Source organism: Simochromis diagramma, unplaced genomic scaffold (assembly GCF_900408965.1).
Source record: "Simochromis diagramma unplaced genomic scaffold, fSimDia1.1 OVJJ01000596.1, whole genome shotgun sequence".
NCBI classification, from domain to species: domain Eukaryota; kingdom Metazoa; phylum Chordata; class Actinopteri; order Cichliformes; family Cichlidae; genus Simochromis; species Simochromis diagramma.
Window position 1 is genome coordinate 13,585,601 of NW_024387245.1, and position 24,833 is coordinate 13,610,433.

The following is a 24,833-nucleotide window of genomic DNA, read 5'->3' on the forward strand; positions in this document are numbered from 1 at the left end:
AAACATTTATTCACATTTAAACAGTTATTTCCATTTCATCAGTAAAAATTACCCAAATTGTGCTTACCATGTACATAGGGGATCCACAGAGCGTGGCTGCCATCATGTTGTTCTGAAGGTACCTCGCAAAGCCAAAGTCCGCTGTGGACATAAACGTCCAGAAGGGAAGGAACGGCGGTGATAAAGGAAAAAAAGGGAAAAGAGGAGGATGAGTAAATATTTGGTGCCAGAAAGGAATCCAGGTGTACCTTCATAATATTTACATTGTGGCAAAAAAAAAAAAAAAATCATTTAAATAAGAGAAAAATGGAAAAACAGACTAGAAAGACAAACGAAAGAATATGCAATACTTGAGCGATAATGGGCGAGTCTTGGCGAGCTTATGATTTAGTTAAGCTCATGGAAATTTAGTATCATCACACTGGAGTTTACTTTGAATTATGACGTAATTAAAACACTTCTTAACCACAGACGATCAATGTAGCACACTGGCTTGTTGATTTTATTTTTTTAGATGCATTGAACAAACATAGCCTAATACTGTATTCCTATACAAGTTTTTGTTATTTAATATAATACAATGAGAGAACACCTCATCATCGTACATTTGATTGCTTATGCATTATTTAAATGCTTTGTTGCAGTTTGTCAGGAGACTTATTTTTGTCAGTAAGGCTTTAAAACTGACGTAAATTTCTCCATCTTAGCAGTCAAAGCAATCACATTTGGCTTTTTGCAGGCCAGTTCTGGCCCTTGGGCCTTATCTTTAACACCTCTGCACTGGGTCATCACACAATGATGACCCAGTGCAGAGGTGCTAATAAAAATCTGGCTAAAGGCGACAGAAACTTTGCCTTTAGTCAGATGAGCTCCTAATACCAGACAGCGTTTCAAGATGGGGCCCCGACTCATTTTTGGAGCTAGCCTCGTGTGATCATTTAAGTGTTTCTTTGCTTGTTTGTAGTATTAAGTCATAAGTTTGTAATCCGTATATACATTTTATAAACAAAAACTCTTAAATGTCTAAAATGCACTCAGCCTCTTAAACGAATCAACAAACCGCTTGCGAAAAAACCTTGTGTAGGTACAGCGTGTGTGTGTGTGTGTGTGTGTGTAGTCAGCTTGTTTGAGATTGCGGTGGCTTTGCTATGCATTCAGTCTCTAGAGGGGAAAAAATTAATAGGCTTAGGGACTAGTAGAGCTTCCAAACAGCTGAACACACTCGCTCTCACTCACTTGGGAAAGATACTTCATAATTATTCAATTTAATACAATTTCGTTTTATTTATATAACATCAAGGCACTTCATATTGTAAGGTAAAGGCCTTACAATATTAGAGCCCCACCCAAACGATCAGACAGCTTCCCATGAGCAAGCATTTGGCGACAGTGGGAAGGAAAAATGTCCTTTTAACGGGAAGAACTCTGGCTCACAGAGGGGCAGGCATATGCCACGACTGGTTGGGGTGATGGGAAAGAGAAAAGAAGGTGAAAATAAAAAAAACAAGGAGACTTTAAATGAATGAAACACCATTTCTTCTTCTTAAGTCATTTCCTTTTAAGGCACATTGTGAATTATACCAGGGAATCAAGCATCTCTGATCTGTTGCCTTCAGCGATGTATACAGTGAAGCTGTAACACTTAACAAAATAATCAACCTCTGTGGGAGAAGACTTTAAATGGCTGGTGTGCACTGCTGTCTCTCCTGACAAGACCATGTTTTTCCCAGAAAGTTTTCCATTTATTTATGAAGCCCACATTGTATGCTGGACGCCACTCGGACAGCCAGCAATTAGTGACATACAGCTAAACATGTCACGCTTGGTCCGACTGGGGATGGGATCAGAGAAAACTACAGAGTATGACATTATTTTGGTAAAGTTACACACCAGCTCCATAGCCTTAGCCAGGAATTTCAAATTTACTTCAATGTCGCCTGCTCTGGCACCTGGAATGCTTCTGACTGTGTCCACTGGGGTTTCTAGTTTCATGTTTTTAAGAATAGAGTCACCAATAGCCAGACACTTATTGATTACTTTCTGTTGCACCAATATCATCTTCTACCACATCAATCAATTTTAAACTGGATGACACAAGTGCATCTTGTAGTTGTAGAAAGCGTCTTTGCTTTGCGGCATTTTTAAACAGCGTGCACTCTCAGAAGAACAATAGCAACACTGCAGAGGTAAAATGTGAAATTCTATATGTAATCAATTTCTTCAAACAAGTTTAGCCTTCTGAGCTTCGGGTAATCAATTACCTCAGGGAAATCATTATGAGATCCCATTGCAATAAAACTGTCTATAAAAAAGTTGATTACGTTGTAGGAATTTCCATAAGGAGCTTTAGAGATTCAATTATTTTTTTGCTCCTGTAAATTGTTCTGCTGCTTTAAATCTCACAAGTTTTATATTTGTAAATGTTTTGCCATCACTTTATAAAAATGTATTCTTGTTTGGCATATTAATCAACAGATACTACAGAGCTTAAAAAATCTTAAAGTCTCCTAAAGTGTGTTGACATGCTTAAAAAAAACAAAAACAAACACTATGTATAATCGCCTTAAAGACTCTCACATAATCAAACCTACCAATCTTGATGCAGGTGTTGTTGGAGTGTGACTTGCATCCTGGTGGGTAAGAAAGCAGGATGTTCTGTGGCTTGAGGTCCCTGTGAATTATTCCTTTGGATTGTAGGACCCTCATGGCTCCTGCAATCTGCTGCAGGAAAACCCGAATAGTGTCCTCACTCAGTGTGCCCTTAGCTGAAGGAAAAGACAAAGCAAATATCAATTAATCACCAACTTTGATGTGAATCCTACAGGTTACGATGCAAGTAGAATTTTCTTAATGAGGACACAACATGATGATATCGATAAACCTATCATGGGCTGAATGAATCTCTCTTAGTTTATAGTTGGAATACAATGATTTTATGCAACAGATCATTTTAATACATTTCCTAAATTATCTGCAGCATGTGTTTATTCCTGTGTTCTCTAATATCACCCAACTGCCATGTCCTCTTTTGTGTCTCCAGCTCAAAATGATACAGTATTGCGTTATGGACACTTCCTTGTCTACAATTGCTCCATGTCCACGTCCCTTCCAGCAGACTTTTAAAGACATGCTGTATTCGCCTTGAGCTGGAAGCAGTCTAGGTCATTTATTACAATGGGGAGAGGATCCAAACCCATTTTTCAATCATGCTGGCTATTAATAGAATAGGATGGGATTTCTATTTAGAGTCTGGGTGCAAAATTACAGGAAGTTTGACGGATATCACAAATGAATTGATGGTCCTGGCTATTTGAAGCCCAGAGAAGTTTGGTGAGGATACGACGAGGCTGGGAAAATCTGTAGTGCTGAGAAATTCCCAGTTTGCTACCATTCTGACTCAAAAGTGAGCACAAGGTGGCTCTAAGTATATGATCAAACACTGTACTGTGTTTATTGAAAGACAGAAGAACAATGCAGAGAGGTGTCTCTGGTCTGATTATTCTTTAGGCACTATTAAAACGTTTAGGTCCAAATCTGTTAGTGACAAGCCAAATCTGCTGCTGCTGCTTTCAGGGCTAAACACGAAAGCCTGAAGTCTCACAAAACAAAGATGTGACCTGAGTTACCTGAGTGTTGGGAGGTGACAGAAAAATAACTGTCATAACCAGCACCTCCCTTTGAGAAATCACTCTGACAAATTCTTTAACATAAATGTTTTGTCACAAAGTGCTTTACTGGAGGCTTTTACTAATTTAAGGTTATAATTAAGACTATTGATGATTTGGCCATCATTGCAGAATCCATCTTTTAGTTCTATGGTTGCTCTGCTGTACTCTTATTTCTGAAATTTAAGCTCTCTTTCCTGAACACATGTCTATGCCAAATATCATCATTTACATACATATGAAAATATGCCAAAAGTCCAGTTTTCATCTCGCTTGCTAGGAAACGGATATAATCGTTGTGTTCAGATAAAAGAGAAGGGCATTCAGGGCCTGCTTTAGATCTAGAAAGACTTTTGAGCAAAGATTTTATTCCTGATTTAACTGATTTTTTGGATCAAGAAGCATTTTGAGTACATTGAGCATAAGTAGATAAACTGTTGCACTTACAGTGTAAGTAGTCAGCGAGATCGCCGCCGTTGCAGTACTGTGGTTAAAAATAGTGACAGGGCAGGAATGAAGGGGAGGGGGAGAGAGATGAAAAGGAATAGCATTAGAAAACACAGGTAGCACCGAGGACTGAGGTGTAACCACAGTGAAAAAGACTGAGATCACACAGCCTCTGAAGCAACTAGAAAGCAGCAGAGATCAGAGGAGTGATTTGCCGAAGAGTGATGTGTTTACAGATTTATACCCTTGTTCCCATTCCCAGCATTAATATGAATGAACCCAGAAAAGGACGGGCTGTGACAGGTGAGGCCGTAAAATGCTGCCTCACAAGTAGTTTAATCTCTCAGACACACAGATCAGCATAAAGAAATCTGCTTTTGACTTGTGGTATAGATCTAGACAGCAATTGTATATTTTTATTTTAATGGCAAAGTACATGACAGAACACATTTGACAGCAGAAGATTAAAATGAGGATAAGAAATCCAAAGTTCTTCTGCCTGGCTGTCAATGTCGTGTACACTCACTAGCCACTTTGTTAGGTACACCTGATCATCTGACCACAGAGAGTGATCCACAAAAAGTAGATATTCAGCAAGCGGCAGTTCTCCATGTAAAATACCTTCCTGAGGCCACAGGAGAATGACCACTTGGTAAAACCAAGGTTTGCAGAAGACATCTGCAAACCTCTGAATGCATATGTCGAACCTTAAAAAAGGTGGACTACAGAAGCAGAAGACCACAGTAGGTGCCACTCTGGTCAGCTAAGAAACAGGATACTGGGACTTCAAATAAAGGGGGAGGTCACCAAAATTGGACAACAGATAACTGGAAAAATGTTGCCGGAGCTGATGAGTCTTGATTTCTGCTGCAACAGTCAGATGGTAGGTTCAGAATTTGGTGTAAACAATATGAAAGCATGAATCCACAAAAAATCAGCAGCATCTGTGTGATGATATCAAGTCGATATAGACCTAACCCTCTTGAATCTATGCCACCGAGATCTGAGCCAGTTCTTAAGTCAAAGAAGTCAGAGATCGAACCTGGTACTAGCAAGGTGTACCTAATAAAAAGTTTAGTGAGTGTATATGTATTTTTACAAAATCCATCCATCCATCCTCATCCGCTTTATCCGAGGCCGGGTCGCGGGGGCAGCAGCCTAAGCAAAGAGGCCCAGACCTCCCTCTCCCCAGCCACCTCCTCCAGCTTATCCGGGGGAACACCAAGGCGTTCCCAGGCCAGCCGAGAGATATAATCTCTCCAGCGTGTCCTGGGTCTACCCCGGGGCCTCCTCCCAGTGGGACATGCCTGGAATACCTCACCCAGGAGGCGCCAAGGGGGCATCCTTGTCAGATGCCCGAACCACCTCAGCTGGCTCCTTTCGATGTGGAGCAGCAGCGGCTCTACTCTGAGCCCCTCCCGGATGGCCGAACTTCTCACCCTATCTCTAAGGGAGAGGCCAGCCGCCCTTCGGAGGAAGCTCATTTCTGCCGCTTGTATCCGTGATCTCGTTCTTTCGGTCACTACACACAGCTTGTGGCCATAGGTGAGGGTAGGGACGTAGATCGACCGGTAAATTGAGAGCTTCGCTTTTACACTCAGCTCCCTCTTCACCACGACGGACCGGTGCAGCGTCTGCATTACTGCAGCTGCAGCCCCAATCCGTCTGTCGATCTCCGGCTCCCTTCTCGTATTTTTACAAAATACATTAACAAAAATTCAATCCATTCAATCCCTATACAACCGTTGCAAGAGCTTGGTTCGCATTGCCGGCAATAAGTCGGACTCGTTCCTGGTGGGTGATGGGCTCCGCCAGGGCTGCCCTTTGTCTCCGGTTCTGTTCATAATTTTTATGGACAGGATTTCTAGGCGCAGCCAAGTGGCGGAGGGCTTTCGCTTTGGTGGCCTCAGAATCTCATCTCTGATTTTTGCGGATGATGTGGTTCTGTTGGCTTCATCGGGTGAGGGCCTCCAGCTCGCACTGGAGCGGTTCGCAGCCGAGTGTGACGCAGCGGGAATGAGGATCAGCACCTCCAAATCTGAGGCCATGGTTCTCAGCCGGAAAAAGGGTGGAGTGCCCACTCCGGGTCGGGGATGAGTTCCTGCCCCAAGTGGAGGAGTTCAAGTATCTCGGGGTCTTGTTCGCGAGTGATGGGAGAAGGGAGCCGGAGATCGACAGACGGATTGGGGCTGCAGCTGCAGTAATGCGGACGCTGCACCGGTCAGTCGTGGTGAAGAGGGAGCTGAGTGTAAAAGCGAAGCTCTCAATTTACCGGTCGATCTACGTCCCTACCCTCACCTATGGCCACGAGCTGTGGGTAGTGACCGAAAGAACGAGATCGCGGATACAAGCGGCGGAAATGAGCTGCCTCCGAAGGGTGGCTGGCCTCTCCCTTAGAGATAGGGTGAGAAGTTCGGCCATCCGGGAGGGGCTCAGAGTAGAGCAGCTGCTGCTCCACATCGAAAGGAGCCAGCTGAGGTGGTTCGGGCATCTGGCAAGGATGCCCCCTGGGCGCCTCCTGGGCGAGGTGTTCCAGGCATGTCCCACCGGGAGGAGGCCCCGGGGCAGACCCAGGACACGCTGGAGAGATTATATCTCTCGGCTGGCCTGGGAACGCCTTGGTATTCCCCCGGACAAGCTGGAGGAGGTGGCTGGGGAGAGGGAGGTCTGGACCTCTTTGCTTAGGCTGCTACCCCCGCGACCCGACCTCGGATAAGCGGATGAAGATGGATGGATGGACATTAACAAAAATAGCAAGCAATTTTTAATCGCTTTGACAAATACTATAAACAAAATTTACATTGATAAAACATAGTCTGGCATGTTCCCTTGAAGAAATTATTTAAAATGCACAAAACAAGAGTATGAGCATCAAAAGCAATTTGAGAACTCACAACTCCCTCCATTTATGGACTTTTCCCCTCTAATTCATAATCAGGACAACAGCATCAAATCACAGCAAAAAAAAAAAAAAGAGTACTGGCTGTTAGCCATTTAACCCCCCCACAGATGCCAGAGGAGACAGCTAATTTTAGCACTGTTAGAGTTCAGACAATACAGCGCTGAGCAAACAAAGCCAAACATCCCAGCAAGCTTACCTCCATTACCAGGTACACTGAGCTGGCAGTTTCCTAAAGAGAAGGGAGATAAGAAGAGTGGGGGTAAACATACACACGCCAGTGGCAGACAAAGCAGAAGGAACAGATGGTTCCTGTACACACCACTCATGTTTAAAGCAAGCTAACAAGGTGACTTAGACTAGAAGTATCAAGCAGCTTAAACAGCTGCAGAAAAGTGAAAATAAGTGGCTAAAATGCAGATACAGATACCGACAAGTCTATAAAAGTTGCACAATGGGAGGAGGATTAAAACACTAGGTCTGTATAGGCAGAACCAACTGATACCCCTGAAACACCCGTTTTCTTTTTTTCTTTGTTACTTACACAATAAATATGGAGGTGGCGTGGATTAAAAAACAAAAACAAAAACAAAAAAACACTTGAATTGTATGTCTGCCATCAGAAATTAGGAATCCGAGTGGAAATAAATACCAAACAAAACAAAGACAAAAAAAAAAGGCACTGGCTATTGGCCAAATGATTTTATATACCACCCAAAAATTCAATTAGTGCATCCTTAAAAAGCAAAATCAACAATAAAAAAAAAAAAAAAAAAAAAAAATACTAACAGAGAAGGTGGACTCTGTCCTCAGCAACATTAACAAAGCAACGGGCGACAAGTGTGAATCAGTAACAAGCGAGTCATATTTTCTCACATCAACACCAAGATAAAAAACAAATAATGGATCATTTAGAAATTATTCCTTACTGAGAACTTAGAACCACAGAAACTCAAACATCTATTGTGCACTTTGGAAACAGTCCAAAACTTATTTTAAAAAAAAGAAAAAAGAAAACTCTGTGAAGGGTAGTCAAGCCCATTTCAAAAACCTCTCTTATCTCATGGCAACAGACGACTGTTGTCTCTCTCTGACCTCGATTCAGTATCTCACTAAAGCCAGCAGTCAGAGGCCAGACTGTTTTATACGGTTCAGCTGAGTCAGGCTTTCTGAATAGTTGCCGTTGGCTTTATTAAAGATGGACGGCCAAACACAAGCAACCAGTGAGTTTAGGGGCGGTGGGGAAACACTAAGCTAGGTAAATAACATTCGATGAAATAGTTAAATAAGAGGTTTGGTGTTGTTGCGGTTTGCCATGGCACTGTAATAGCTTACAATAAAAAAAAAAATCTGAACAACGTCCTGGGTTATAATGACTCAGTCACACTCGAGTGAAAACTGGACTTTGGGGTTTGGCTCAGCTGATTGCCAACTGGTTATATTCCCAAATAAAACCAAGGTTGTCATTTGGCAGTTCAATAAAATTTCTAGATTTCTTTTTCAAATCTGTGAGACTCTGGTTGGACTTTGTGTGAACTTCAGCTTCAATTTCAACGAATCGCTTTATTATCAGAAACAGATTGCATGCGATTGCCAACTTGACCCTGTTTGAATGAGTCTGAATTCTTTAGCCAATATTCAGTCGTACGCTGACAGCAGGTGAAAGGGTTTCTTTTTCTATATGTCACTAGATGTACAGCTTGAGAAGATCTTGACAATGGTGTTATTTGTGGCCATGGCTCTGACTGGCTAGTTGACTTTTTCAACTGTCAAACAATTGTTTAATATCAAGACAGATCAGTCGATCTGAGTACAGCAAACCGATTCAAAGGTCTGGACCCAGATAAGTAACACTAACCCTTCAAAATTGAAAGCCTACAATACACAAATATTTGACTTGCAAACCCATCTTCAGTCCCTTTCATTGCTGGTTTCCAGAGCTTGGTTTGGTGTCAGTTTCTTTAGGACCTAATTAGATAGATGGATGGATGGATTGCCAGCTAAGAAGATCAGCACTGTCGTGCCACAACAAACCTGTAATCTTAGAGCCCAGCTCCAACTATCCCCAGCCAGCACGAACGATAAAGAGAGAGCAGGGTATTTTTTAAGGTTCTGCATGTCCAGAGAAATGATTGTTGCTAATTATTTCAGTGCTTTAGTGTGTAAGCAGCAAGCAGCTCATATGATAGCATGCAACACTGTTCTTCCATTATGAGTAAGCTGTCAAGCTTAACCGATATGGGCAGAGAATGATAGCTCAAACCCCCAGTCCGCTAATGAAACTTTCAATATGTGCACAGTTTTCATTTTCTCTTCACACAACAGAGAAGGAGGATCTCATCTCAGTTCTTAGAGTCAAGGATTCACATTTCATTTAAAAATAAATAAGCAGATCACAATGAAACAACCTTCAAAACTTCTATGCAACTTTTTAAAATTACAAACATTTTTAAAGAGATTTGTTCCAGACCAGTTTCTTCAAAGACACAGCATCAGCTACCTGCTGTTAGTCTGCAAGAACAACGCAGCCTTTGAAATTAGCAGAATTTGCACATTTGATGTTTTTTTAAACCAGATGGCAGTTTGTTAATCAAGAACTACAAAGACAGAAGAAACACCTGGTGAGTTCAGATAAGAGTTTGTGTGTGGAAGTAAGGAACATTATATCTAAACTAACTAGCAGGTGCGGCCATCACAGAGACATCACTGAGAGTGTGGACTCTGATTAAAAATCCAACACCTTTCGTTTATTATGGTGAGCCATGATATCTGCTTCTCTAACCATGAACAACTGGTAAAGAAGCATTAACACAGTAGCCTGTGCCCTGATCAACTTGTTTCTGCCTACAAGCACAACTTAAATTGCTACACTTCAAAGAAAGACTTAATAAAAGGAGGCCATCAAGAACAGGCCACGTAGCAGCAGAGAGAATTTAAGCACTAGAAGGGTTGGCCAAGTTCAATGGGCCAAAAAACCAGAGTCGCCAGAGCAGAAACAAACAGTTTTAAAACAAACAAATGTTGGAAAGCCTCATTTAACAAATAGGTAAGCCATAACTGTGCAACTAGCATGAGACACAAGTGGGTCATGTGGAAAAGCCACATCCAGCAGCCCATCTGCTCCGCTTTCAGCTGCTGTCTAACAGGGAAAAATGAGAAACCTTAACATGTGATTTTGACACTTGTGAATGTGATGCTACATACCTGAAAGTCCAGTAAAGCAACAATGTTCTCATGCTTGAGTTCCTACAGAAAAGACAAAATACTTCAGGTCACATATCGTTATCATCATCACATTTCTTTTTACATGCTTGTTCAGGTCAGGGCATTCTTGTAGTCTGTGAGAAGCTTCTGAGTACTCATTTTCACTACAACAAACTCTGCGTTTAGTAAGACAATCATGCTGAGATAACCACTCCTCATATTTCACTAACACATCTGGCACGTGGCCAGCTGTGAATACCATATTACCACAGGTTCAGATGCCAGGTGACAGATTTAACTACGAAAACATACATCAATCAATCTGATGTTGAACACTAGGCAGGGGGTGTTCTTTTGTCTCTCTCTGAACTTGACTTACCTTCAGTATTTTGATCTCCTTCCCCAGCAGAGTCTGAGATTTGGCTAGGTTCTTCTTGTTGATGCATTTTACTGCCACCTCCCAGTCATGTTTCTGGAGCACAGAAACTCAAGTCATTTGAAGAAAGAAATAAAACACTGCAGAGAATGAGGTGTGCTCGAATGTCAGAAAGTGTCTGCACTTTGTCTCACTGCACTGCCATCTGTCAAATGTATGGTTTGGTAAAAGGAAATGTAAAGTGTCACACTATGGCATATTTGTTTGTTGACTACCATGAAGTGTTGGCCTACAAGGAAATGACTTGCTGAGAGTGTAAACAGCCAGAAGGTCTGATTGCTAAGGGTTTTCTCCTCTTTTTAAGGCAGACTCCCATGCACCATATTTCATATAAATCACTGCAGTGACCTTGGCAGTGGATTTTCTGACCTTGCAGCAAAATTAAAGGCAGTTCACTACCGTATTGTAAAATGCACTGAAAACAGCGGATGAAAATTATTCTGTTCACTTCAATTTTATTTATATAGCACCAAATCACAACAACAGTTGCCTCAAGTCTCTTTATATTGTAAGGTAAAGACCAAACAATAACACAAAGAAAACAGAAAACCCCAATAATCATATGATCCCCTATAAGCAAGAGATTTGGCAACAGTGGGAAGGAAAAACTCCCCTTTAACAGGAAGAAACTTCCTGGTCTAAAAGGACCAGGCTCAGGGAGGGGCAGCCATGTGCTGCATCCGGCTGGGGTGAGGAGAGGAGGACATGCTGTTGAGAGAGCCAAATATTAACAACAGATAACTAAATGCATTATGGGAATCCCCCAGCAGCCTAGTCATATAACAGCATAACTTTGTGTTCTTCTGCTATCTGTACCTGAGCTGTGGTAACGCACAAATTTCCCTGCTGTAGGATCAATAAAGTTTTAGCTTATCTTAGGATTCAGGTCCACTTGATCCAGCCCTAACTATACGCTTTATCAAAAAGAAAAGTTTTAAGCCTAGTCTTAAAAGTAGAGATAGTATCGGTCTCCTGAATCCAAACTGGAAGCTGGTTCCACAAAAGAATGGCCCAAAAACTGAAGGTTCCCATTCTACTTTTAAATATCCTAGGAAAAACAAGCAAGTCCGCAGAGAGCGAAGAGCTCTAACGGGGTGAAATTATCTGTCTGCCAATGTAGTAAAGAAGCAACATAGATGCTTCAGGCCCACATGATCCCCTGAGTGGATTACACGTCTCAGGATGGAGCATTTCCATTTCATATCCATCCATTCTGGGTGTAGTACATGTTTGAACATGTATTGTTTTCCTTAGAAAGCTCCACACTGAGGCCAAATAGACGTGTCTGGTGGCCTATATTTACATTAGCGACGCTGACACACAACATCTGCACCACAAGCCAGCCACAAAAATAAAGGCAGTCACACAATAACCAGGCATGCTTTCATAAAATGTGTCGCAAGTATTTAAATAAAGTATTTCAACGTTTTTTTTAATACAGCTTTGTTATTTCAAGGAACATCCTGTATGTGAGACTAGGCCTCTTAAGGGCGTACAATGACAACAACTACACCAGATGGCGACCTACATTTAACAGCGCAACAAATCTGCCTTAAAAAAAAAGACAACGGATTTCTTTATAGCAGCAATAAAACGTATTATAAACTTGAAAAGGGGTAATACTCACCTCTCGGTGTCTACCTTTAAAGACCACAGCAAATGCGCCATGCCCTATCAGGTCCTTCCGACTGAACTCAAATTTCCCCACCGTCTCCATGTCGAGCCAAAGTCTTTATTTTTACACTACTAAGACCTGGACAGATGACCAGGAGACCTCAGGTCACCCTTCTTGTTAGAGAGTCCTTTCTCCTCTGTCAACTGGGGCCAGCTGCAGCGACGTTCAGCCCCTCTTTCTTTTGCCATAGGCTGCCTACCTTTCAAACCGGCCTCTTCTCTCATGTTAACACGGATACGTTTTGAAGTTTTTATTTTTATTTAAATCGTGTTACTTCTGACAAAGCCGTGAAGCAAGCTCCATCTTTGACAGTGCGGCCAACATGAAGTTAGCTAACTTAACGAACGACTTTCCTAGCTGCTGTCTCGGTGGTGCCACCTTAAAAAGCAGCTCGCTGCGTTTTGTTTATATACAGGAGGTCCTGACTTCTGTCGCCTAAGCGTCCGTACAGGCGAAACGAGCCCCGGCATTAAACTCAAAAGAAGAAAACAGGTCTAAATAGCAGAGACCATTGCTAACCCCCCTTAATGCACTGCAATTAGCAGCTGACTCGCTGAAGTCACAACATCGCTCGTGCCGTCGAACGCAGTCTAGCTTCTGAAACAAAGCGCATGCGCATTGCGATTAAAGCCGTGAGTTTGACGTCACGGAGCGTCCCTAAAATGAAAGAGTAGATTTTCTTTAACTTTATTAAACAAGATCAGACTGGAAAAAGAAGACGCTTCGTCTCAGTATAAAACAATGCATCAGATAACTATTATGTGCGGATGCGTGCTAATGTGTACGCTGGAAAAATAGGCCGAAGCAGAAAACGAGAGAAAGACAGGTCCACTAAAGCTTTTGTTTACTTAGTTATGTCACACGGAAAAATGGCAATCAAAAATCTTTAAAGAAAAAAAAAATGTTATGAGGTTTTTTTTTTTTTTTATTAAACCATGGTCTTCATTAGAATCCTGTGCCAAATAGAAATAAATAGAGCATGCGAATATTTGCAAATATCACAAACCCATGTTTTTTCCTCATTAGATCATGATGAAACATGTCCAATGTTTAAAGTGAGAAATTTTATAAGTTTTAAGACCAAAATGAAATCATTTTGAAATATTTTTAAAAATTTAAAAAAAAAAAAAAAACAGGCCGAGGGGACGTATGCAGCATCCCTCTGAATGCTGCACATACTGCATTTATTACAACAGCATGGCTTCATAATAGAAGGGTACATATTTAGTGCATGAAGCTAAATACTGGACAATGATAACCCAGGACTGTTGAGCAGCTAGAATCCTACAATACCATGGAAACTGTGTAACATTTACATTTTTCAGATAAAAATAAAAAGTAAATGCCCCCTAAACTTAATAACTGATTGTGCCACTCTTGGCAGCATCACCTGCAATCAAGTGTTTAAAATAACTGATGACGAGGTGCTCACATCGCTGTGGAGAAATTTTGTGTCACTTATCTTTGCAAAATTGTTTGAATTCAACCACATTGGAGGGTTTTTGAACATGAACGGCCTGTTTAAGGTCAGGCATCTCAATTTGATTTCAGACCTTTACTTGACCACTCCAAATCCTTCCTTTTGTTTTTCCTGAGCCATTCAGACGTGGACTTGCTGGTGTTTTTTGTATCATTGTCCTGCTGCATTACCCAAGTCCTCTTGAGCTTCAGGGCAAAAATTGAGACAAAGAACTGGGAGAGAGCAGAATTCATGGTTCCATCAATTACAGCAAATTGTCCAGGTCCTGGAGCAGCAAAGGAGCTCCAGATCCTCACACTACCACCGCCATGTGTGACTGTTAGTATGATGTTCTGTTTATAAAACACTAACAGGACTCAAACCTTCAAATACTTCAACCTTTATCTTGTAAGACCACAGAATATTTTCCCAAAAATCTTGGGGATCATTGAGATGTTTTTGGCAAATGTGAGATGACACTTCGTCTAAGGTGAAATTTGCAATGACTTCCATGAAAAAGACATTATCTGGATGGAAGCATACACTGTTTTAAAACCTGTATATACCTTTCAGCAGTGATTTTGCCTTCAGGCCAAATAAAAGACCAAAAAATATTGAAATCATAAGAAATAAATGCAAAAAGTACAAAATGAAATATGAGGTTTCTAGAGAATGATCTAGAGGACACAAAGGACGGTGACCAATGAAAAAGGCAGCTTTCACAGGGCTCTATGCAGGCCCATGCTTCAGTAGCTTGTAAAAGCAACTATAACTGCAATAACTTGAAGCAACTGTTTACATATGACTTTAATACACTCTCATATTCCCCTGGAGGAATTTTGCCCCACGCATCTTTACAATTTTCCTTTGGTTCATTGAGATTTGTGGGCATTTGCTTATGCACAGCTGTCTTAATGCCAGTACAGAATTTTAATCAGATTGAGGTCTGGACTTTGACTGGGTCACTGCATTACAGCAAGAGTCATTTTGGCTCTTTTCTTATGTAGATTTGCTTCTGTGCTTTGGCTTTAGCTGTCAGGCTGACAGCCTCACATTTGACTCTAGAATAATTTGGTATATATAAGAGTTCATGGTTGAGCCAGTGCTCAGACCCTGTGGCTGCAAAACAAGCCCAAATCATCACCCCCTCCTCCACCATGCCCGACAGGTGATATGAAACATTTGTGTTGGTTTTCTCCAAATATGACGCTGAGCATTGTGACCAAATATCTCCGCTTTGTCCACATCTGTCCAAAAGACATTGTGTTAACAGGATAATAGTTTTCACTTACAGCACAATAAAGGCCCTGTACTGTCCATTACACCTTAACATCTGATTCAAACTGTCATGGGGCAAAGTGTGGGTGAAGCACTGGACAGATTGCCAGTCTTTCATGGGGCTAACACAGAGAGACAGAGAATCATTCACACTTGCATTCACAGCTGTGGTCAATTCAGAGCCATCAGCTATCCTCACACACATGTCTTTGGACTCTGGGAGGACCCAGAGAGTACCCACACAGGCACAGGGAGACCATTTAAACATCTAAACAAAAAAAATCTTCAAAAAAATAAATAATAAAAAAATAATCGTAGTTTTTCTTATCTTATTACACATCAACCCTAGGTGTGGATGTGAGGTTGAATAGTTAGTCTCTTTTTCTGTTTGTGATGGACTGGCAACCGGTCAGCACTCTGGGTCACCCAGTGTCAGCCAAGATCAAAAAATGGATGGACCCAGACCGCACAGAGTGATACATCTGTGTTGGGATTGATGGAGGCATATTTGTAACTACCAGAGGAGGGCAGTAGAGGACTGTAAAAAAAGAGACCAGTATTTTAATATTTCGTGCAGCTCCACAAAAACATCAGGACAAAGTCATATTTTATTCCTACCGTTTATTATATGTGGAATAATCTATGGCAACACTCGCTTAGCAAATGCAGTCAATAGCACTATTACGAAATAACAACAAGTTGTTAAAATGGCTCTTGGGTGGCTGAAGTGGAGAAAAATTGTGAAATAGTAGGAATAATGTTGTTGGGTTTTTTTTGTTTTATTTAAAAGATTTTTTTTATTTATTTTCATTTCCTAGGAAAAACCTATAACGTGTTTTGGCTAGATATCAGCCGGTTACTGTATAATGCTGCTGCAGCACTCTGCAACAGTGCTGTTGCATGAAATCATTAATTAGTCATGGTGGTTTTCCTGAGCCAAAAAAACAATCTACATTCACAGAGATGTACAGGTCTGCATAATGATGCACCCCTGACAGCACGCTGGAGCTGGGTTCATGCTGCCTTTTTTTTTTTTAAAGGAAAAACTTAATTCAGTTTTGACTTGTCTCCCCCTTTAGTGTATTTTTACTGTGACAGAGAAGATTGGATGTACAAGACAGCTGATGTATCTCTCTGCACGCAACCCACCAGCCACCATCGCAGGTGTTGCCTCGGTGGGGATTTGCTCTCTTTTTGAATATTTTAGCATGCTCTGTGGTTCCCACAGAATGATTGATTGGTTCTTCTTGGCCCACATTAGGGTTCTGCACACAGGCCTTCAGGTGTTCACTCTGACTAAAGAAAAGACTTCTGAGTAGGATGTTTCTTAAGATAGTTGCTTCTAATGCAGAAGTACATCCTGTTTTTTTCTTAGATTTTTTTGCATTACCTTTAGAGGTTTAGGATAAGGGTCTCATTTAGGCCTTTAGTCCACATCATTCCTACCAGTTGAAAGAAATAACTGTGATTGTGTACCATGCTGGCTGTGATCTTATAAATAACAAATGCACATATCTCCCATATCTGTATGTTTTCTTTCTTTCCTTTTCTGACTGGGAAATACTGAGCTGTACACACCTTTGTTTATTAACAGTATCACACAATATGACTAACATGATGCTCCCTTGACTGTATGCCAGAGGACAGGTGCGTCTGCCAAACTCTCTCCTCACTTAGCTAACATCAGGTGATGTGCACTGTGTCTCGCTCATCTCTTCAACCTTTCACACAGATGGATAGCTTGCAATTTTGCTGTGAAGGTCACTGGTTTTTTAAATCCATCTCTGCTACCACTACGCACTTGATCAGCATAACAGTTTTGTCTGCATACTGCAAAGCTGTGCTTGAGTTTGTGATCCCTGCCAATAGGTTAGGCCACATAATTAAACTGAGAATCTGAAGGAAATTCAATACAATCTATTAGAAGTGAGTGACCCAAGTGAGACTTTGGTATTCGCGGGCTGCATGTAAAGCTTTTCTATAGCATCACGTTCCAGAAGTCATTCACTGCTTATGTTGGCTTCTGTGTAGTAGGGTCCAAGTACTGTGCATGCTGGATTTACTAAGAAACCTGATGGATTCGTGTCGCCCTGAACAAAACACAACATTCATCTCATTATCTAAGCACTCAGTGATATGGATGGGTTGAGCCGAATTAAAGAGCTGACATGTCATGAGCGTCACCAGTGACACAATATTAAATCCATCTAAAAAACACAGCATCATTCATTTTGTGCCATGTGATCAGCTCTGGTAGTTCACAGTGTGCCCAGTACAAAAATGGCCAACTAACCAACTGCAGTGATTATATGAAACAACGTTTTCACAGGATCCACTGCAGTACTGTGAAAAACGAAGTACAATCCATGATTCAGTAGTTTGTAGTTTGTTTGCTGTACGACTTTATTATTGTGGAAGAATTCTGACCCAGTCTTCTTTGCAGCTTTGGTTCATTGAAATTTGTGGGCTTTGTTTATACACAGCTCTCTTACGACAGCATTGTAATCAGGTTAAGGTCGGGACTTTGCAACACTTTGGTTCTTTTCCTTTTTCAGCCATTCTGTTGTAGATTTTTCTGCTGTGGTCAGGATCATTGTCCTGCTGTGTGACCCAAGGTTTAGCTTCCAGACAGTTTGGACTCTAGAACACTTTGGTATAAGAGGAGTTCACGGTCGACTCAATGACTGCAAGGTGTCCACCACCACGCATGGCAGTTGTTATGAGGTGGCCTCTTCTCCCTTTCACTGCTTTTGTATCTTCTTCTTCTTCTTCTTATTTTGTGCTCAGACCTTAATATATGCTCTGCTTTTCTCTTAAAAGTAACTGTGGCAGAATAAACATAAAAATACTGTCATTAGTTTTATCCAAAGGCAAAAACTAACAAAACACAAACTATTCTCGCTTTGTTACTCACCCATCTGAGACTTTTGTGCTCAGACTACTAATACGACAGTGTGTCTTCACGCATTGCTAATTTTCTCATCCACAAACACCAGCGAAGTTGAGGTGAAGTCTCCCAAGTGCCACTCTGTCATTCTGTCACACCACACATCAGCAGCGGTGACGGCGCTTCTTCTCAAACTTCGGACTTTGCAGAAATGAATGGCTGCATCCTTCCTTCCTGCCATTTCCCCCGGCTTGTGTGGGAGCTGAATTCAATATGACCTATAGTGGAATGTGACAGCAGAGGGCTGCCACAGCCCAGCCTGACAGGTCTGCCAAATGACTCCCTCTCTCTCTCCCTCACACCATGCACGCTTGAGCCAGCTCCTTTTGAGGCTCTTTCGTTTTTTCTCCCCCTGAACTGCAATGCCATGCATCAGCTGAGAGCCAAGCCCGTTAACAGGATCACTTCTCCACAGTGCAGCGACTGCAGGAACAGTTTTACATGGCGGACACACTCAATTACATATATACACGCTGTTTAATTCCACAGATCAGTTCGTCCACACAGACCATTGGTATTGCATTTGAACTTAGCGTGGTGTCTCGAAATGTGTGAATTTAACAACTGTCTGGGTCGCAGGGCCACAGACATCAGACAGAGATGATGTAATGTATTCGTAGTTGTTTGGATTCTTAGCCGATTAATCTCACAGTTACAGTATACACTTTTTTCAAAATGATATTTGGACGGTGTTTCATCCCTCCATTGGTGTGTTGGTGTTTCTGTAATTTCTTTATTTTGTTCTTTTTCTTGTGGAAAAACATCCAGATAAAGTGAGACATATCCTGCCTGCTATATTTTATGTGTGATTGACATACAGTCAGTTAGGCGGTCACCTCAGGGGACAGAGAAAGTTTGAAGATGAAATATTTTAGTGTTTGGCCAATCGATACAAGCTGTGATGCAGTAAATGTAGAATTGCTGATAAAAATGTAAAAATTTTTAGAAAAGCAATGACTTCATCATCTGGCTCCAGCTCAAACTGGATCAGCTGGGCCAGCTGTTAAAAAAATGACCCGTCCTGCTGCTCCTGCATTTGCCCCTGGGAGCAGGTGCTCTCCTGGTGGCTGATGAGCCACGCTAGTTAATTAACACCACTCAAGCGTGTACAGCAAAGCACAAAAGAAATTGTGTTTATGCTCGTAATCTCAGGACACAGCACAGAAAATTCACACAATAATCAAGCAGAAACATTTTTGCGGGGGAAATAATGGCTGCTACATTTACACAAAACAAGAAAACAAAACTTTTCTCAAGACAGAATGAAGGCTAGTGGAGGTCATCTGTACCCAGGAGGTTAAATTATTAGCTGTAATTTTGAGGTGTGGGTGAAACTTGTCACCATCATTGCTGGCCTCATTGCCAGTGGCAGAGCCAGACAATTCTTATATTGGTAGCCAGACCGAGACCATTACACTCACTGGGTCACCTCCGAAATGTAGTTATTTCTGTAGTTATTTTTTTTTCTGTGTGGCAAAGCCCTCCAGGCCAAAGTGTTCTGGTCAGTCGCTCTTAGTATTTGATTTGGCACTGTGAGGACACATATCTAATAAACTTTTAAAGAAAAATCTGGAACTGTTGTCGGAGCCCATCCATTTTCTTAATCGCTTGTTTACGTCAGGGTCACTGTGAGTCTGTCACAGGGCAATTTAGAATCACCAGTTTACCTAGCATGCATGTTTTTAGACAGTGTTTAATCTCTCCTGTGAAAGGAATCCAAAGCACTTGGAAAAAACCCACACAGGTACAGAGAAAACAGACAGAAAAGCTCCTACCTAGCCGGCAGATTCAAACCCAGCACCCAATCTTCCTGTGAGACCCCCTTCCAACCACTGCACCACTGAGCCACCCAGTTTCTGAAGTTATTTTTTATTTATTGATAAACCTCATAATATGTGTTCAATAGGCTAATGTATCCAATGGCCTAGATTACATGTATGTAGCATGTAGCATGTATGTATGTAGCCATTTGTTTTTGTTTTTTTGCAGTTACCTTCAGTGTCTATCTTAGCCACTCATGGGTAAAGCATAATAGGACCTAAACATCTTTGGATAAAGAGGGATTAAGTAGGTTACCCCTCCACTGTACTTCACATGAAAAAAAGTGTATACACTGTATAATCATCTGCCCAGGAGCAAAGCTAAAGGGTGGCAGATACCATCGATGACACTCTGGCAAACCCCTCTGGTCAGCTCACAAAACAAGCAGTAAAATCCTTCAGGGCTACATGCATACTCCAGCAATACTCATATACCAAGACCATATTCCATCCATCCATCCAATTCAGGGTAGCAGGTAGACAGGCAGACAATCACCCATACCCAAATTTACACCTATGGCCAACTAAGAAACAACCTAATGTGCACGTCTTTGGACTGTGGGAGGGGGATGGAGTACCCAGAGAGAACCCACACAGGTACAGGGAGAACATGCAAAACGTTCATGCTGCGAGGTGACAGTTCCAATCAGTGCACCACCGTGCCACCTCTAGCAAAACATTTTATGCTATTTCTCTGTGATTACTGTTCCCACTTGGATCTATTCTAACAGCTTAAACGCCCCAGAATTACTCTTATGAGCTTTTTAAAAATAATAACCATAAGAAATCCAACTACAAGCGACTTTTGAGGATGACATCCATCCTTTTTCTTAACCAGTTGTTCCAACTTATAGGTCCCTATAGAGTCATAGAATTAGAGGTTACATAAAAATGCTTATGACATGCTTATTACATGCCAAGATTGAGTGAGTACAATGTGCCGTGCAGTTTCTGTGGTAGCTAAGTGAAAGTAATCATCACACCCCAATAAAGCTGCCTGTCTCTGCCAGCAGACCTATATTGAAATGTGCAGCAGAGACCATTACAACATGCTTAAGAACATTAGCAAGATGGAGAGCAGATATCAGTTAGTGCATAACCTCCAAACCTGGGCGGCTTTTCAAGTGACGCTCAATAATTGCACACTCCGCCCACATGATCGAGTAGCTGAAATAATTCACCGCAGTCATCCAATAAAGTCATTCGGATTCTTTAATGTTTTTTCTACAAAAATATTTTACATTAGAAAACACAGCTTGAAATATACACAGTCCACTTGGATTGAAGTACCCATGGAACATCTCCATTGAAATATATCTGTGTCTATATTTAAACTGTAGGTAAATATACCAGCAACAATAAACCTGGTTGCTGTTTTGTGAGGTTTTTCAATGACGTCACCAGGAGGAACTTGGGATTGAAGCCGTGAGCTGTAATCTGATCAAAGCAAATATGGACTCACAATCTATCCATATTAATTACAAAAAATACAACAAAGCAGAGGCAAATGCTGCCTCTGATAATGGCAGGGAATGCTTCTGGTGAAAATAACGACTTGGTGTAGATATATGAACATCATTTCCTCAAAGAGTGTGGGAGTTTAGGTAAAGGATCAAAGCAAGGATAATGGCACTAAGCAACCGTGAGAGAGACTTTCTGCCATGAATAACATTCGTTTGTCTGTTTTCCAAATCCCAGAGTGCCCTTTCCTGCATGTAGCTGTAGCAGGTGGTATTCACCTGCCTGCCTGTTTACAACCTCAAATGCCACTCATCTACCTGTTGCCATCCAGCGTGCCATTTATGCCTGGCTGTCAGGATCCCACAGGCGCCATTCATCTACAAACTATCTACACCACATCCACAGGGCACTTCTTTTTTTTTTGCCAGGCTGCCTCGATATGTGCCGGGGTGTCAGTCAACTGTCTAACTACAGTATTTATATCCCAGGATGCCATTCTTTACCCTGGCTTGAGCCGTTCTGTGGGGTTTTTATATCAGGTTGCGTAAAAATACTATTTTTCTCCGGGATAGGTGAATCAGAACCCTAAACTTCGCCATCATGTTAACTGCAGTCAGGCTAAAACGAAAGATAAAAAAATAGATTTGACGGACAGGGTTTTGAAAGGCATATAGTAGCCTGGTAGGAAGTTTTACTTTCCAGGCACAATTTTTTTCTTTGGCAAATATGCTTCTTTACTCTCTTGCTGATAGTTAGATGAGAAGATAGGTGTTTAAATATTTATGGCTATGCTGGAAGGTAAAAAAAAACATGTCTTGAAGCAAGTAAATGACTTGTAAATGACAAACAAAACACTGCTAGTTCAATGAGCTTGAGGTCAGCTAGCTATTCCTCTCTTTTCCTTGTCTTTCTAAAACAAATGTTCTCATCAAACTCTCAGCAAGGAAGCATATTTCTCAAAAATGTCTGTCATTACCAGATTCCATGGTGTCACTTATTAAAATGTTTCTATTGTTTTTACCACTTCACATCAAACAAATGCCATTCATTATTGCTGTAAACTTGGTGCACATGAAAAAAACAATCTCTACTCATTTAGTCTTCTCAGCGTTAAGCCTTTTTAGCCATTCAAAAAACAACAAAAACAAACCTAAAACAAAAAAGATATAACAATTCGTCAAGTACGGCACTAACATTATCATTGTGGATGTATTGATACCTGTCAGGGGTACCTTAGTTTGATAGTATGATACTGGTATGTACATCCCAAACTGCAAGGCGCTTTAGATGACCATCAAATGGCATGTGAAATAAATAACAACAAAATAATGGTAAAAACATACCAATCAATACTTATATGAGCAGAAATTTCCAGTTTGTACTTTAGTGTGTGTCCACTGGCCCTTCACTAATAATTAAACTCTTGCACCCAGCTTGAGAACTGTGTCCCATGCTTTAGCATCATAGCAGTTCGGAGCGGAGGGCCAGTGACAGCGTCCAGAGTGGCGGCAGCAGCCAGACGGGAGACGGGGATGAGCGGACGCCTAAAGGCGATGCGGTGTCCGAGGTGCAGGAGCACACCTCGTATCCGTTCTCCGCGTGATCTGGGTGATTTTGCACGTTGACTCTCGTCTCTGTGCTTTTGGGCTGTGTGTCCGGAGAGTCCGACTGCATCTCTGTGCACAGCAGCCAGTCCTTTGCGATGAGGCGGGGGTATCCTGCCTCCACCTCCATGTCACTGCCTGGCACTCGCCAGTACTCCTTCCCTTTGAAGAAATAGGACGAGCCTTAAGAGAGAGTGGGAGGGAGGGAGGGGGAGGACACAGGGTTGATACTGTTATATTTTTGGATGTGAATAAACAGAACAAGATCACATGGAGCAGAAAACAATATAATACTAAATCGCACGTAAGGTGGAAAGTTGGCTGCAGTAACTGTATTAAAAACACAGCAAGTGAATATATGAGCAGGATTATAGAAGTTTCCGTGTGATGTCACTGGTGAAATCCAAAATGACCCACAATGACTTGGAATTTACGAGGAGACCAACAGGAAAAAAAAAAAACGTTTTTGTGTTAAAGCCTGCACAAAAGTAATGACTGGAAAATGTTAATCATCCCAAGAAGGAAATGTGCCTGTTAGTTCATACATAATGGGCTATTAGTTCCAGTGATCTGGTCAGGGACGGGGATGTTATGAAGGCTGAGGTTCTGCACTAAAAGCTGCAGGAATTAAAAACTGGGAAGGGAGCAAACTGACTGTTTATCAAGTGCTTGCTTATAATTTTCCAGAAAAGTTAAAAAAAGATGTTCAGAGTTTTAAAAATGTGCATTTGATCAAACATAAAGATTAAAACCAGCCTTGACAGTTTGTCAGGAGTGAAGCGCTGCCTGTGTGCACTGCTGCAACACATAATGAGTTTTAAGTTTAATGTACAAAATCAAGCATATATCAAATGTATTCTGAGCTAATGATACAAACATAGAAACCAGAATAAACTTAGGGTGGCACGGAGGTGTAATGGTTAGCAGGCAGTGACCTCAAAGCAAGAACATTACGTTTTGATTTTGAATGTGCCCGTTGGGGAGGCCAATCCATGAGTCATACTGTTGGTATGTTTTTACCGCTCTCCCAGTACATCATCGTTATGCTGAAAAATGAAACTGGTGCCAACCAGACACTTTCCAAATGGTACTGAGAGTACTTTTCTGCATTCACAATTCCATCAATTTGACAATATTTCCAACACCAGTGGCTGTAATTCAGCCCCAAACCATGCTCTCTTGACCTCCTTCGACAACTTTTTGAGTCAGAAAGTTGGATTCGTCACTCCATAAAGCCTGTTTCATCTAATTTTCAATCCACTTCTTCTGTAATTTAGCACACCTCAATTTTTCTTTCTTAAGACGGGCTTCTTGACAGCCACCAGTCCATTGAAAAGTAAACTTCTGAAGAGGTTCTGGCACTCACATACATACTGATAAACCAAAAAATTTGAACATTTGAAAATTGGAATCATCAGTTGTCACTGATTTTCAGTCCAGATCTTGTGGACTCTGCTTCACTTCCTTAAGAAGGACTTTTGGACAGCCATCCTTTCACTGAGACCATTTCTGATGAGGCCTGAGTGAACAGTAGATGGATCAAATGTCTCATATATCTCTTCCTGTTTCTTAAGGACACGACTTTGACATACTGTTCACATGCTGTAGACGGTTTTGTTCAGGACCGTTTTTCAGGTCACACTGTACACCACTTTAACCCCACCTGATACACACAAAAGCACAGCTTTACAGAAACCCATACTATACTTTTTGACACACTTGAGACATTTTTCTCGACCCGTGGAGCTAACGTTATGCACCGTTTAACATCTTCCCCACTAGCTGCTTCTCGCTGATATCTGTGTCATGTTAGGTGACCAGAATTACATCAAATGTGATGCACTATGCAAAAAAGAAGCACGCATTGTAAGGTGTGATGTAAGGTAACGATCAACACAATAATTTGATAAGTTTGCCTCCCTCAGACATGCTTCTACA

The 24,833-nt window shown here is 41.5% G+C and overlaps 2 protein-coding genes across 5 annotated transcripts in view; both read right to left on the minus strand.

Moving 5' to 3' along the window:
* Positions 1-12,940, minus strand: part of ulk1b (unc-51 like autophagy activating kinase 1) — a 29,673-nt gene extending 16,733 nt beyond the window's left edge. For all 4 annotated transcript variants that reach the window (XM_040053280.1, XM_040053278.1, XM_040053277.1 and 1 more), the window contains exons 1-7: positions 12,279-12,940; positions 10,595-10,687; positions 10,216-10,257; positions 7,211-7,243; positions 4,113-4,149; positions 2,592-2,765; positions 68-141 (exon numbers count right to left, since the gene is read on the minus strand). In XM_040053280.1, coding sequence (XP_039909214.1) covers positions 68-141; positions 2,592-2,765; positions 4,113-4,149; positions 7,211-7,243; positions 10,216-10,257; positions 10,595-10,687; positions 12,279-12,368 — 543 coding nt within the window. In that variant the 5' untranslated portion in view covers positions 12,369-12,940. The remainder of the gene's footprint in view (positions 1-67; positions 142-2,591; positions 2,766-4,112; positions 4,150-7,210; positions 7,244-10,215; positions 10,258-10,594; positions 10,688-12,278) is intronic.
* An 8,084-nt stretch (positions 12,941-21,024) lies between these two features.
* The window catches only part of LOC120714136 (matrix metalloproteinase-17-like), a 105,423-nt gene continuing 101,614 nt past the window's right edge, over positions 21,025-24,833 (minus strand). Inside the window, exon 10 of the mRNA XM_040000196.1 lies at positions 21,025-23,078. Coding sequence (XP_039856130.1) covers positions 22,753-23,078 — 326 coding nt within the window. The 3' untranslated portion in view covers positions 21,025-22,752. The remainder of the gene's footprint in view (positions 23,079-24,833) is intronic.